At 37.2% G+C, this 14592-nt stretch overlaps 1 protein-coding gene across 1 annotated transcript in view; it reads right to left on the reverse strand.

Annotated features, from left to right (window-relative positions):
- Positions 1 to 11341: 11341 nt before the first annotated feature.
- Positions 11342 to 14592, reverse strand: part of CLVS2 (clavesin 2) — a 54323-nt gene continuing 51072 nt past the window's right edge. The window contains exon 5 of the mRNA XM_057409468.1: positions 11342 to 14409. Within this exon, the coding sequence (XP_057265451.1) occupies positions 14322 to 14409 (88 nt within the window). The 3' untranslated portion in view covers positions 11342 to 14321. The remainder of the gene's footprint in view (positions 14410 to 14592) is intronic.

Raw genomic sequence — 14592 nt, forward strand, 5'->3', positions numbered from 1 at the left:
GGGCTGATGTCATGGGGATGGGGAACATAATGCAGACCCTGTCAAAGGAGCCACAAAATCATCTGGGGCTGCACTGTTATTGTAAATTCTTCCTCCCCTTGTATTTACCATTGCATTTTTATTTATGGCTAATATGCTCAGTCATCTAGCATTAAACGAAGCCAGCTCCTAAACATACCAAGTTCGTTTCCTGCAATCCCAGAGGAAAATTATGATTAATATACAATGTCTTTATGCAAGAATTTAAACACAGTAGGAGTACGGATAATTAATGTCTTTTAAAGATGCCAGCCATCCTAAATCATTGATAAATACAAGTCCAGGAGATCATACTGCTGCAAAAAATTATCAGTGAGGTGCAATAGATTGCTACGATTAACACTTCCTAATGGATTCCCATAGGACGAATGATTGATTTTCAATAAAAAAGCCTGGTATTCACAATGGGGATGCTACCAGCTGCTTCTGTTTAAGAAGGTTTGAAATTTACAAACTAGTTTGTGTACAGCATTTTTTTTTCCTCGTGTTAATTGTTTAAATTATCTTTTAACCACTACTGACACCATTTATTTTTTGTTCATTGGCCTTAGGTGGCCCTACCACAGAATCCTCCTAACAAACCAAGAAAATATTGGTCAAATCTGCAGACTAATTATTGTTACCATCCACCCCTCCATGGAAATGTGACAGGATGATGGTACAACGTGTACTTGGAAATATAGCCAATTGTATGGCTGGAGCCAGAGGAAGGCAGTATACCAATGTGCAGAAGGGTAAGATCTACTTGATGTGTTACAAGCTCAGGCAGCTATAAAAAGACAGAAAGGAGAGCTTTTAAAACTGGTAAGAGAAGCAAACTCTCATTCTGAAATAAACTCGGGCCTTTAAGTCCTGATTCCTGTTGAAATAGATACTGTCTGGCCACGCTTGGTTTTCAGGCTCCCAAATCTTCTGACAATACTGTTCGTCATTCTGAAAAAGTGCAAATTCAGATACAGCAACAATATGCAGACTTTGGCTCTAGATATGTACCCTGTCCGTTCTGAAGGACAGCCATACACATCTTTGTCTATCTCCAGACTTCTGTGACTGACTGCACAGCTAGCCGTCATAGAATCGTAGCATTAGAGTAAAGCTCCAACTCACACACCGAATTTGGTATCCTAATTCTTTAAATGCTTTTCTACCGTCTTTTTTTCCTTTTGCTCTTTTGCCTCCTTTAAAGCCTGTGTGTACAAGGGTAGATGTCACAGGACTAGTGAGTACCAAAATAATTGTCTGCTGACCAGTGCAAGCAGCAAATAGTAACTCCTCCTGTGCAGTCTGGTGGGCCAAGAATCAGAGCTGCATCTCCATTCCCTGTCCACATGTGTGCCAATGTTCAGCCAGTGCTCAAGCTCCCAAAGTCATTGCTCAGAGCAGAGGCATATGTTATTGAAACTAGCCAACCAAATTACAGTAAACAGCAAACACAATCCCAAAAGCATAAGTAGGAAAGAGCTGCTTTGACAAATTCTGAACGTTCTCACTGAGAACAGGGAAAGAAAAGCTTCATGATGGAAAAAAAATCAAAGGCTTAAAACAGTCCCCTCCCATCCTGCCTGCCTCTTCAGGCAGGTGTAGGCAGTTTCTGATGATCTCTAATGCTGGGCAATAGTAAGGAATCCAAATAGGGGGACATCAATCATCTGTGCTCTGGAATTATGGACCTCCATGGATGTCATGGAGGTAATAAAGCTGAGGGATGAGTTGCTTAAATTTATAGAGCAGGTGCAAGCACAAACTAAACTTTAAAGAAGATTAGTCCTACCTTTTAAGATGGAAGTTAATGATGTGGTTATTTTTCTAGTTCAGTAGATCAACAAGTAAGTGATTTACAGCATCCTCTTCTCTTTAATCTTATTTGAATGAATCAGTGAAAGGAACCAATATATTTGCTATCTATGACTCACTCTGACAGAAAACTTATTCAGACAAAGCAGCTTCAATCTAAGTTTCTCCTCCATGAGAAACTGTGATAGTTTGCCATTTGAGTTTATAGAGCCGAGCATGACCTGAGAACAAAACATGACCTGAGACTTCCTTAAAAAAATATTGTTAATAATTCAGATTCATAATATCACTTTCCTATTAATAATCAGCATAGTGGGTTTGATTAAAAAATACTTTAACCATTTTAGTTGTATGTTATAAACTGTCATAAAATGAATTTTAAATCAAAGCCGTTTTGAGAAGGAAGATCAAAGACAAATCATTTTAATCAAAATGCTCTGGCAAATAAAACACTGCAAACTGGAACATTAATATCAATACCAGTAATGCTACAAGCATTTGTTTTCCTAACAAAATAAAAAGCCCCTTTGGGAAACTCTCAGCTTGGAAAAGCTGACAGTTTTATTCTCTGCCTTCCGAATATTACTTCTCTGACAGCACCAATACTTTTTTCCCTATGGTGCAGTGGTTTTGTTCAGTGTGGCTATGTTACAAAAATCCCACAGAAACTAGAACCCATATAAAATACAATTTATAAAGTAGAGGTCTGTGTATCTCAAATCCAGATGAAGGGGCTGGGCTGTATCTAAGGCCCCGCATTGTTTTGTGAGTCCAGCCCATAACACAAAGTCACTTCTGCAATCTCAAACCCACAAATGTCACTCCGCAAACAAGCAGTGATAAAAAGCAGCAGGCAGGCACCTCGTCAGTAGCATCCAACAAATACACAACTTTTCTTGATAGGCATTTGTAATAGATAAATTCTTATCTAAGCTTTATAAATAAATAAATATAAACAAAACAAAACAGCAGTCATTAGTGGTTTGTGGTGGGTTTTTTTGTTTTTGTTTTTGTTTTCACGAGGGAAAATAATGAGAAGGTAAAACTAATTATTTCCTGGCAAAAATACTCCACATAAACCAAGCTATTTGCGTTTTATTGTCTCTGCAGAGGTGTAAATTGCTGTCAGTGTGGGCTTTATATTGCACTGATAAGGTGCTTCTAGGAAAGGGAAACTAGGCAGAAAATTGGCATCATTACGCATTTCTGAGGTGCTTATATTTAATCATTACAAACAGTGTAACTTTGAATAATAAACTGGGAGAGGGAGTGTTAAACAGTCAAAACTAAATGTCTGCAGCTGCAAGGTTATGGAAACATAATTTGATGAATTGCCTTGAAATGGAAAAAAGGAATCATCTACCCTCTTTCCCACCCACAAAAAAGCTCTAACACAGAAAACACCTCAGCATCAAAAAAATTAGAAGACAGTAACCACCAATAAATGAAAACTAAAGAAATTCTTATATAGTAGATCCATCTGCTTCCCTTCACAATGCAGGGACATTAGTTAGCAGAGAAACTTCAAGGCAATGATCTCGAGAGAATTTAAGAAGAAATGGTAGTTAGGTCACTTTCCCACTTTCTCTGAAACCCTCTGTCAGATCCTCAACAAAAACAGCAAGTGGAAGAGGATGTTACTCACACGAACTATGACTTGAGGTCAATCTTAGTTAATACCTGAATTATAATTAATCCACACTGCACTGCAGTTGCCTCTGACTTTTACTAAACCTCATAATGAGGCAGTTTTCCCATAGTGAGACATTAACACTAAGCTAAATCCACTTTTCCAAAGCATTCTCTCTCATTAAATCAGCTGATTTACATGAATTACTAGTCAATATATTCCTTTTCCCCTTTCCTTAGTTCTGGAGCTTGAAGACCATCATACCCAAACTGCAAACCATAACTTGAAGAAACTATATACCTGACAGGTATCTTTGCAAGGGTTTTTCCAAACACATGGGCTGAAATGCATGGCTGCAGGTTTTTTTTAAGAAGAAAAGAAAGTCATTGTATAAGGAATTCAATCAAGAAAGATCAGCATAAGCTGCCATATGCCAGTTCCATGTTTCTTTTCTGGTTTGATTTTTTTTTCTGCAAACAAGATTATTTATTTCTCCTTGAGGTTTTCACTATATGAGCATTAAAAGCATCTACTAATAATAATGTATTTTTTTGACAACAAAACAAACTCCAGTTGGTAGAATGATGCACAGTTGTACCCTGTATTTTATTCTGAGCTCTTTAAGATTTCAGGGTATTTTCTTGTTGATTTTTTGTAGCTTGATCTGAACTGTAAAAGTTTATACGCATTAAAAAAAAAGATAAAGAATTATAAATATTAAAATAATTCTATTTTCCAGCACTGTGTTAATTTAGAAACTAATTAAAATTTTAATATTTTATATTTAAATTCTATAAACTTCCAGTTTATACATTGAGGTAAAATAACTGGGGTTTTTCTCATTAAGGTCAGCATTTTGACAACTTCTCTATTGGAGTTATCCTTTATGCAGGAATTCTAGGAACTGGGTATGGTAAGATCGATCTCATTCTCAGTTTGTTGCTTCATAAGGAAGAATTTACAGGTCTGTTAATAAAAAAAAAAAAAAAAAATTATTTCTTTCCAGAGATTGAAATGAAAAATATTGCTATCAAATAATACAGTTAACCATTTCCCCCAGCATTACCACTGCTGGAATAAAATTGAAACAATGATATTCCATTAATATTTTCTTTTAAGAATTTTTTTCTTTAGCTTTGAGAAGAGGCAAATTGTTAAACTTTTCACAATGGACAAACCTTAAAAAGTTGTTGCTCTGAAAAGAATTATAGCATTAAAAAAATCCAAAATCTCCATTTTGACCAGTGTGACATATTTTTTCTTCATCTGCACTTTCTCAGCTGCTAAAGTCCAGAGTTTTCAACTGCTTGAAAAGTTGATGGATGAAGAGAAGATTGCTCGACTGCCTGGTAATATATCCAGAGGGGAAGGGACACTGTCAGTCAAGTGTTCCAGTACTGGAAGGGCTTTTGACCAGCGAACTATCTGTACGTGTCTAGAAGGCCAAAGTCAACCCGGGCACGTCACACCATACCATCCCATGCCAGCACAGATGTGAGCTTTGAGGCGTCTTTTTCCCAAAGATAAGTGACAGTCGTAGAAGGGCTCCAAAATGGGAGGTGGGGTAAGACAAGCAGACATGTACTCACACACACATCCCCCCCACACGCATACTTACATACTGGGGTCACTCTGTTTTCAGGTGAAAGCAGCTCAGCAGCATACAAATGGATCATAGCTGTAACTCAAAGCGCCATGGTGAAGTGTCGTAGCAAACCACAATGGCTCACAGGAGCTTCAGGTCTGCTCAGTAAGAGGGACGTGAGTGAAGGATTTCAAAGGGAGCAGAAAGCTGTACTGACATCTATCTTGTTACAGTTGTAATGATGAGATGCAGCCTTGTGCATCAGTGGTTTATATAATGTATAACAGAATGCAGTGCCTGGGAGCTGAAGGCCTACATTCCCATGTAGATGAGAAAACATGGATATTTTTTCAACATGGTAATGGAGAAATCTGTAGTTCTTGGGAAGTTATACTCTGCAGAATTGGCACAAAGAATGCATCTGAATATACCACTGAGATTATGTGTTAAATAGAAAGCTCTTGCTTTTTTCCCTGAAGACAGTGACATCTCTGGGGGGGGTTAATATCCCTTCCCCCTGATGTGGCATTAGAAGAGTCAATGAACTTGAGATGGTCCTAGGGAACACTGTGCAGAAGAAGTTAAGTGGCAGAAGAGTAGGAAATATCTTTGAGGGGAAAATGAGCTTTTCTTGTGCTACATCTCTGCATTATCTTAATCTGTGAGGACATTCAAGACCTGCAGACTTCCAAGAAGTGACAACTCGGCCCAGTATTGTAAATGTGGAATATGTTGGCTTTCTAAAACTTCCTGTTGTGCAGAAAGAGACATTCAGCATGACCAGAAAATAACTTACATTCTGATATTTCTCATGTTTCTTTCAAAACCTTGATAAAAATCAAGTACAGTTAATCCAGTTAAAATGTCCTCCATATATATTTTAGCACAAGCAAGCCAGACAAACACTTCCATGTACAAACACAAAAAATATATATGTATTTTAATTTTCATTTGGTCATATTTTATTTAACAGAATGTCATTCTTCCTCAGTTACCAGCAATGATTTATAGAAGTAGTACTCTCCAAAGCAGCCCATTGATCACAGAGAAATGGTGATATTTCAATATACAATATAAATAGTGACATATTTCACAAAGTCGCTTAATCTTCAGATTGCAGGTTGCAACACAACAGACCAAAAGTAAGCATCTGATTAGGTCCAAGAATAAAATTCAAACTGACAACAAGTTGTGAAAATCAAATTGTCATTGAAACTATACAGAGAGAGAACATCATTGATAGGCTTGTCCAGGCTTTACAAATCGCAGACCCCCTGAGTCCTAACAATACTAAATTGAGAAAAAAACAAACAAACAAATTTTATCCTGAGGATACAAGCACTGTTTTCAAATTACTCCTGTAATTTAATTTTTTATTTTTTTATATGGTGCTATTTTTTTTTCCATAAGGCTCCAAAGTAGATTACTGTATGCAAAATGACCTGTATTCAGTGGTTACTGCTGTGCAAGTACTACAGATCACATGAGCCTTAAGGCACAGGTAGCCAATATAGCAATTTTAAATGCCACCACAACTATCTGTTTATCATTATTCTCATAACAAAGTTGTTTTAATAGATTATGTGAGTGCTTGTACATTAGCATGACTGCAGAATCAACAGAGTTAGCATGAGTTGTGCACAATCTACACTGGGACAGAAGTACTTCCATAATCAGCTGTTGCTCAAATACTGGGAGAGCAGTTGCTCAATTGCTGGGACAGCAGTCCCTACCTGAAGAGTGATAATTAATAGTCAGGGGAAGGCAATATCTTAAATCACAAGAGCTGTCTCAGATGATCCCTTATCTACACCCGCGTGGACTCCTAGCCAGAGTCTGTCTTGTATTTCTCTATGATGATGTTGGCTGTTGCTCTTATTTTCCATTTCACCATTTATTACCAGAAATTTGGATAAGGAAATATTTAAAATAGTGGCTGTCAAGCTCTAGTCCGCAGATTTTCAGGATGTTGGCGTTTTTTTACAGTTTTCTCAAGTTATTCATAGAATAAAGTACGAAGTATATACAGAAGACAGGATGTTGTTAAATGCAAAGGGGAAGAAGAAAGGATGCAGAGCTGAGAAAGATTTGTAGGATACTGTCCACACAGCACTCCATTAAGTAAAAGAGCTAGAGAACCAAATGATTTTAAAGTGACATTCTTTCAAGTTGAACGCTAATTAACTGCAAAACATTTATTTATTTTTTTTAGTAGCGTCAGGTATTCTGTTTGCGCCCTTCTGAATATATTCATAGTTTAAGAATTACATTTTCTATTAATTCCTTTTGCCACTGTGTGAAAAATGCACATGGACCTCAGAGAAAACCATATTTAAGGGAAAGCAATTGTACACTAAGTCCCATCAAGTGTGCAATGCAACCAAACCCTGAAACTTTGTTAGCATAATCTGAGGCATTACTTGTAGCAATCATCAATTTAATATTTTTAGAATTAAGTGTAATGCTTAAAGTTGTCAGTTTCCTATAAATCATCTCCACTCTGAGTGACTAATGGCTACAATTAACATCACCAGCAGAACTGTTTAAAGACACAGGACACAGATCACCAGTTAAAGCCTGAAGGCGGCATAATTAGCAAAAGATACTGAGGTGTGCAGGGGAAATTCTCACACTGCTTACACTCACTGCCTCCTACACAGAGTGGGCAGGGACACTGATGGCAGGGCAAGACAGGCTTTATTCCAGGCAAGCACTAAATTCTGCCCCAAAATTATTTCTACAGCAGGGAGTTGCAGAATACACCCCTCCTTTCTCTTCCTATGGACAGGCTGGTGAACGTTAGCTTCCAGCTCCTGCATGCTACATGATACGCACATCCCAAGACCCACACAGAAACAGCAGCATCAGAGGCAGTTCAGGCTTGGCATGTACAACAGATTTAAATATGTTGAAACCAAGTCTGTGTTGGAAAGAGAGAAAGATGGTGTCTCTCCTTTCTGATGACAGATGTATGGTGGGGTTTGCAAGTCCTCTCTCGTATCACAGAGCAAGTGAAAGCCTCCCCACCATTACATTAAAATGATTGATCAATTCACTCCAACTCCCTGTTGTTTTTTCTGCCGAACTCCCACCTTATGAGTGTATGACTCCTTTCCTTCTCTCCCTGCATGACTTCTTCAGTCAGGGAACACATGGCATTTCACATGTTCCTTCAGGTACGAGGACTGAGTCAGGCTGGGGGTGAGGCTCTGGTGGCATGAACTGATCCATTAAACCACGTCCACAAGCTCAGCTACTGCACCTACAATTTCACATGATAACTCAAGCTTTTTCAAAAGATTTAGGAAATTCCACCATGGCCACACAAGGTAGACCATGTGAAAAATGGAAACTCTGCTCATAATGTGGATGGGGAACACAGTACTGGCTACTGATTCACTTCTTGGAAGTGTTCATACGAGTTCACGCATATATTTTTTGCCATTCATAAGGCTTTCCACTGCAGGCTTGCTTCTGTTTTTTAATTATTGTGTTTTGTCATCTTCTATTATCTTTTCCATTGCTTTTTTCTCCCCTTAAATTTTTATTAACCAAGGGACCTGATCTGAGATGCTTGCCTTTAGGCACTGCTGTGTGTTGCTGATGATGCAACAGCCTCTTTAAGGGATCACAGCAGCATCTCCGTATCAAATACAAATCCTAATTAACCCCCCCCCATTTGACTGCTGCAAACTGACAGATATGCCAGTTCTCTGGAAGTGAATTCTCTGCTAACAGCAAAAGGAAGCCTTGTCACACCTCTATTAGAGAGGACATGTTGTAAGTGACTGATTCAGAAACAACAGAGCTGGGTGATCATAGCCCTCATAGATAAAATACTTTGGCCATCTTTTAACAAATCCATTTGGATTCCACAGTGACACCATCAACTCATATTTTGAACTCACTGCAGAAACTTCTCTTTTTTCTCTTTTTAAGCTCCTATCATGTAAGTCTGACATCTGTTATAAATCAAAGCAGTTTACACACAAAAAACACTGGGGAATGTATGACAAAGTATAGGGAGTTTGTGACTTACCTTTGAACTTCAGTACTGCCCAGCATATCACAGGTTGTTATTTTCAAACAACAAAATCACTGGAAATTGTGCAATCTAACAGGGGGCAATGCCATTTTGTGACAACAGACCCACATGAAGGGGAAAACTTAAGATCTCAAAAGCTGATAGGACAAAAATTCCCACACAACTGAAAGCTGAAATGCAGACTGAGAGGTAGGTCCAAGTCCATGTGCTAAATACAGACCTGTGAGACATGATCATTTAAGATTACAAGTCTATACAGGATGTGGGTTTCTATCTACCTGGCTTGCACTTTCATTTGTGGTCACTTAAGCCTGCCTCTAAGTAAAATGCCAGTGTTCCTTGCATAGTTAATACACAAGAAGCATCTTTCAAGGCCCTCAAAAAGAGATCCTTCCTGACCAAGTTCACAATGCATCCAAGATTTCATTTCAGGGGTCTTCAGAGTAAACTACCTTTTTTTCTTCAATTATATAGGAAGAAAAGCATTTAATTTAAAGGAAAAACTCAGTGTTTACTAATTCCTTAGCAGAAGTGGTAAAATATACATTCAGATTTAACTACACAGGAAAGCAGATCACCCCTGGTTTGTAAAATTCTCATAGTAAAATGTTTAGCTAGGTTTCTAAAGAAACTAGGCATCACTGAAGAACCAGACATTCTTCTTACACAATATAGGGACACATTATTTTGTCCTGCAGTTCAAACCAGACTGAGGGATCAAGATGTCTGTCTTCTTTTTTTTTTGGCATATATAAACACAATGTGAATATCTTCCATTGAGATATTAATGTCTTTAACTGGCTGTTTGTGGTTTGCTACCTGAGAAATAGGACACAAAAGTACTATTCTCAGCACCACAAATACAGGTTCATAAGCTACTTGTAAAATTCCTTTCTTCAGAAGGACATGATACAACTAGCCACATGATTGATTTTTCAATACAATCTTTTGAGACATCTGCTCTTGCCTTTCACATTGACATTTGTCTTCCAAATTTGTCCTGGCACCCAATGCTGTTGATAGCTCAGCAGGACATTCCCCATAGGCAAGCAAAGATTACTAAAACCAAATTCAGCACATCCTCCCCAAACTATTTTAATATTCTTCAGAAAATCCTGAAGCCTGATTTTGAACTTTTCTCTCTTCCGTGCTCTTTCAAACATGAGTTTTTCAAAAATTTTGATGAATACATAGGCTGATAATAACAGGAACAATATAATAACAAGGACATGACCAAAGCTTATTGCAAAGATTTTCCCAGGTAGTTCTAAATGGTAGTTCTTGTGACACTTGGCAAACTTCTGAATTTCCCAAACGAAACAGGTAAATAAAAGGCGTGAACAAAATACTGTCAGGTTACAATTTTGTCAGATGTGCTTAGGCTTTTCTAATTAAATAATACAAAGAACATTCCATGCAAGGTACTGAGCTAAAACAATTCTTTAAGAGAGACATTGAAGCAAACCTGCTCCTCCACATATGAATGACCTCTTGAGGTCCCTTCTATTTTTTTTAATTTCATATTTAGTTTATGTATGTCTTTACAAATATTTTTTGTGTTTAGGCATAGCATGTTTATAGAGTGCAAAGCATCTTTTTAAATATGCTATACAGTAAATTTACATTTCTGTAAAGACATCTTAAACTATTTTACAACTAATAACTATTGGGACCCTATGTATATATTGGAGCATAGTGGGACTGATTACCTGGCTTTATAGAGCCAAGAGACTATTGACGTCTTTGATTACAGGAGGAAGGCTTTGGACATGGAAGTTTCCATAATTCTTCTACGTATTTTTAAACATTTGCTTCACGGAAGAGACACCATGTAAGGGGTTATTTTTACATCTTGCCAAAGGCCTGAAACTATTGATTTTACACTTTCTTTTTCCTCTTCCTCTCCCATCCCCCCTCCTTTTTTTTTTCACTTAGTTACTTGGAGAGGTCTATCTGTTTTTTCCACTAAGTTACTCACATTGCAGGATTTTTTTTTTTCTGTGCATACTGGCATGCATAATTACAACAAGGTTTATTTATCCACTACACAACAAAGGTAAGAAATTAAGAAGAATCCTTCTCAAGCATTTGAATTCTATTTTTAGCATTTCAATTCTGCTATAAAAACTAGACATTGATTCCTATGACAATAAAGACTGGAAAAAAATCAGTCCAAATTTAATCTGTTAAAAATTGACCTATCTATAAAGATTTTCTACAAGCAAGGGGAAGGTGAAGAAAATCCTTTTTGTACCCTGATGAGTAAAAGAGAAATGCCTTCAAAGAACACTGAAAGCATATAACGGATAATTATTTTTCTTATCAATTTTCATATTCTTATCCAAAGTCACTATTTCAGTTACCACTGACAGAATTTGCTTCATTGAAATAAAAGCTGCAGCCAAGAAAATCTATAGCCCAACTCTTTAACAGTGAGGATCTTGTGGAAAGAATAGGTTTTGTTCTTGGTGAAAGATGAGGTCCCAGTTACACAAAATTACAATATATCCTACTTTCACTTTCTGGAAAGAATATATTAATACTCATTAACTTGAAGTTGAAATCAGGCATCAGAAAACATTACATAAATTACATCTAAGTGCATAAATAAAGGATTTTCAAACAAAACAAATCTATAAGCTTCAAAACAAATTTTAAGCTTCATACAGTTGAGCAGATAGATATACACTTTCCTACAAAGATGCTCTGTGGGGACATAAGAGGCATTTGTATTTTCTGACCAGACAGCTCATGTACTCTGAAGTCAGCATTGTGCTGGTTTGCACCAAGATTTGGCCCATGTATCTAAAATCATCCATGAAGATTTTGATCACCACTGTGTCACAGTTTGCATACGCATGGGATACTGACTAAATCCTGAAGCCCTTACAAGGAGAAAATTTCTACCAATGTTAGAGTTTTATGTGATAAGGATTTAAAAATCAGATTGATGACAATATACTATTCTACTAACCATAAGTGTGGGCATATATAACATACATTCAAATACAGCACTTATGCAAATCTTAGAGACAAATCGCACATATCCAGCACGATGTTACAAGGTATGTGTAAAATAGGACTGAATAAAATAGTATATAATAATTCATCAATCTTTCAAGTCTCTCAAACCGTAGAAGTTGTATTAAAACCATTTCTACTACTGAAAACTTGTAGGACAGACTGAAAAGATGTTCAGGCTCCCTAACTTTTCTCTTTGCATTTCATAACATGTATCATGAAATTAGAAGAGCAGAAAGGCGATGACTTGTTCAGTTCCTTAATCAAAGTTCCTTTAATGCAGTGGTGTGTTGGGGCATACACTATTTATCAGTGTTGCTAATGAACTGCAAAGTAGGAAAGCTTTATCAGTGTGCTGCCTGGGCTAATCTAGGGTGATGCTGTAAGAGACAGGGTTCTCTTAGCTCTGAGAAATACCAAACTGCCATCACAGAAGTTACAGCTTAAACCTTAGAGATAACACACTTCCAAGATTTCACTCTCCTCTCTCTCTTAATTCATCCCAACCTACTAAATATTACAGCTGCAATCATCCTGGGTGAGGAGAGGTGACTTACAATCAGTGACTGAAACTTCAGCGATCACTGATGTGATACAAGAAATTCTTTAAACTCTGGTGCTTGGGAGGCAGGGTTGCTTTGAGTTGTCTCCTCCACTGTGGTTAGTGTGTTCTAACTAATCCCTGCATTATTGTAAGACATGCTCTTACAATACCTGACTATTCAGATGTCTTGGTGGACACCCTGTGTCTTCTCATTCTGATTGCAGAATTAAGTCCTAATACAAAATGGCATCCTTGACTCAGCATACAACAGGCTGCACACGTACCAGCACACAAAGATGACATAGTCCCTGTGGTTCAGGTGATTTATCCAATCATTAGCAAAAGCTGCTGCCCTTCTGAGGTAAAATGTATTTCTCTAGTATGGCACATGTTCAATATATACAGTTACAATACAACCAAAACAAAAGTGTCCTAAACACATAGGCTGAGATGTTTAACTACAACTTATTCATATTAATCCTTGCTTGGAGTGGGATGCTGTTGTTCTATGGAAAGTCATACTCTATTAATAATGACATTGTCTCAATATACAATCTATAATATATCTAAGTACACTGAATAGGTATGATTTCTTGTATAAACCTTCAATTAAATATTCTTGTCTAACAATGTCACCTTGTATGCTTGTCAGAGATTGGGAAAAATATATATATATATCCAGTCTCCCAGTGCACAGGATTCAGTTATTAACTTTTAACCTCTGCTGTCACGCTTTACTTCAAATACCAGTTATTACACTGTATTTAGAAGACTACTTTCTCATTCCAACGGAGAACAGAGTTCTGGAAAAATTCTTGACGTGCACCCAAAATGCAAGAGAAGTAACTCCAATGTGTCTCACACGACAACACCCAGATTAGGGTAACAAGACAGGTTATTTGCAAACTGTAAATGAAAAGTTAAGGAAGAAACCTCACAGATCCACAGAGCCAAAACCAAAGCTGTCAAAGAGTTGCTTCCAGCTCATCTGTTACCTTTTCACAATGCTACATGGTTGATGCTAAATCACAATCCTAAAACATAACGTTATTTGGGAAATAAATTCCTACAGTTAGGACATATTCAACTGATTACAGCATCTCTAAGTTCTTATAGTCCCTCTTTATCCTTGTATGCTATATGAGCATTGCAAGAGAAAACAAAACAGCAGTCAATACAGTAGCTGCAATATGGCTTCCTATAAGAAGGATACTTAATTGGCTTTGATATTTTTCTTTGTCCGGTATGTGTTTCTCTGCATGTATGTGTGTGCATGTGTGAGCACACACACATTTTCTTCTCTTTTTTATGGTGCACTTCACTGACATATTTAATAGTCATTCATTTCCATAGCATTTGTTTACCATAACTTACAAAGTCAAATTGGAGGATTATATCGTATTTACAAACAAGTTGGCACTTACAGAATAAATTATTGATTCCTCTTTTTTTTTTTGTCATTTTATTTTTCTTCTTTTCTCCTCTTCTTTTTCACCCAAGAGCATCCAGAATTCAGGCAGAATAGTAAAACCTGCTGCCCACTGCCATCATGCTACATTAACATAAGTAAATAGGATTCCAGCTGGTACTCTTTCCCAATGGTTTGCTTGTTGCTGAGAGGCAGTGCCTTCCACCTCAGTTCATGTCCAATGCTCAGAAACCGTTAGTCAAGTGAAAGTAAAGGCTGCATGTTTTCTTCCTCATTCTTATCCATGCGTTTCAGCACTCCAGGATCCACAACTGACTGAGATCTGCAGAGGGATAACAAGTTTATTTGACATTTCTAGATCAAGACAAATGAGGGTAAAATTCAAGCTTTGTTTTGTCTATTTTAATTTCTGCCAGGGCTTAAAAATAATGGTACAGCATTACCCAATCATCTGATCATTGCAGATGGTTAGAAAATACCCTCATGGAGTGATTACATGGCTTCA

The sequence above is a fragment of the Pezoporus wallicus genome, unplaced genomic scaffold (assembly GCF_028554395.1).
Source record: "Pezoporus wallicus isolate ANWC-B61680 ecotype Strahan unplaced genomic scaffold, APGP_CSIRO_Pwel_v1 contig_3817, whole genome shotgun sequence".
NCBI lineage: Eukaryota > Metazoa > Chordata > Aves > Psittaciformes > Psittacidae > Pezoporus > Pezoporus wallicus.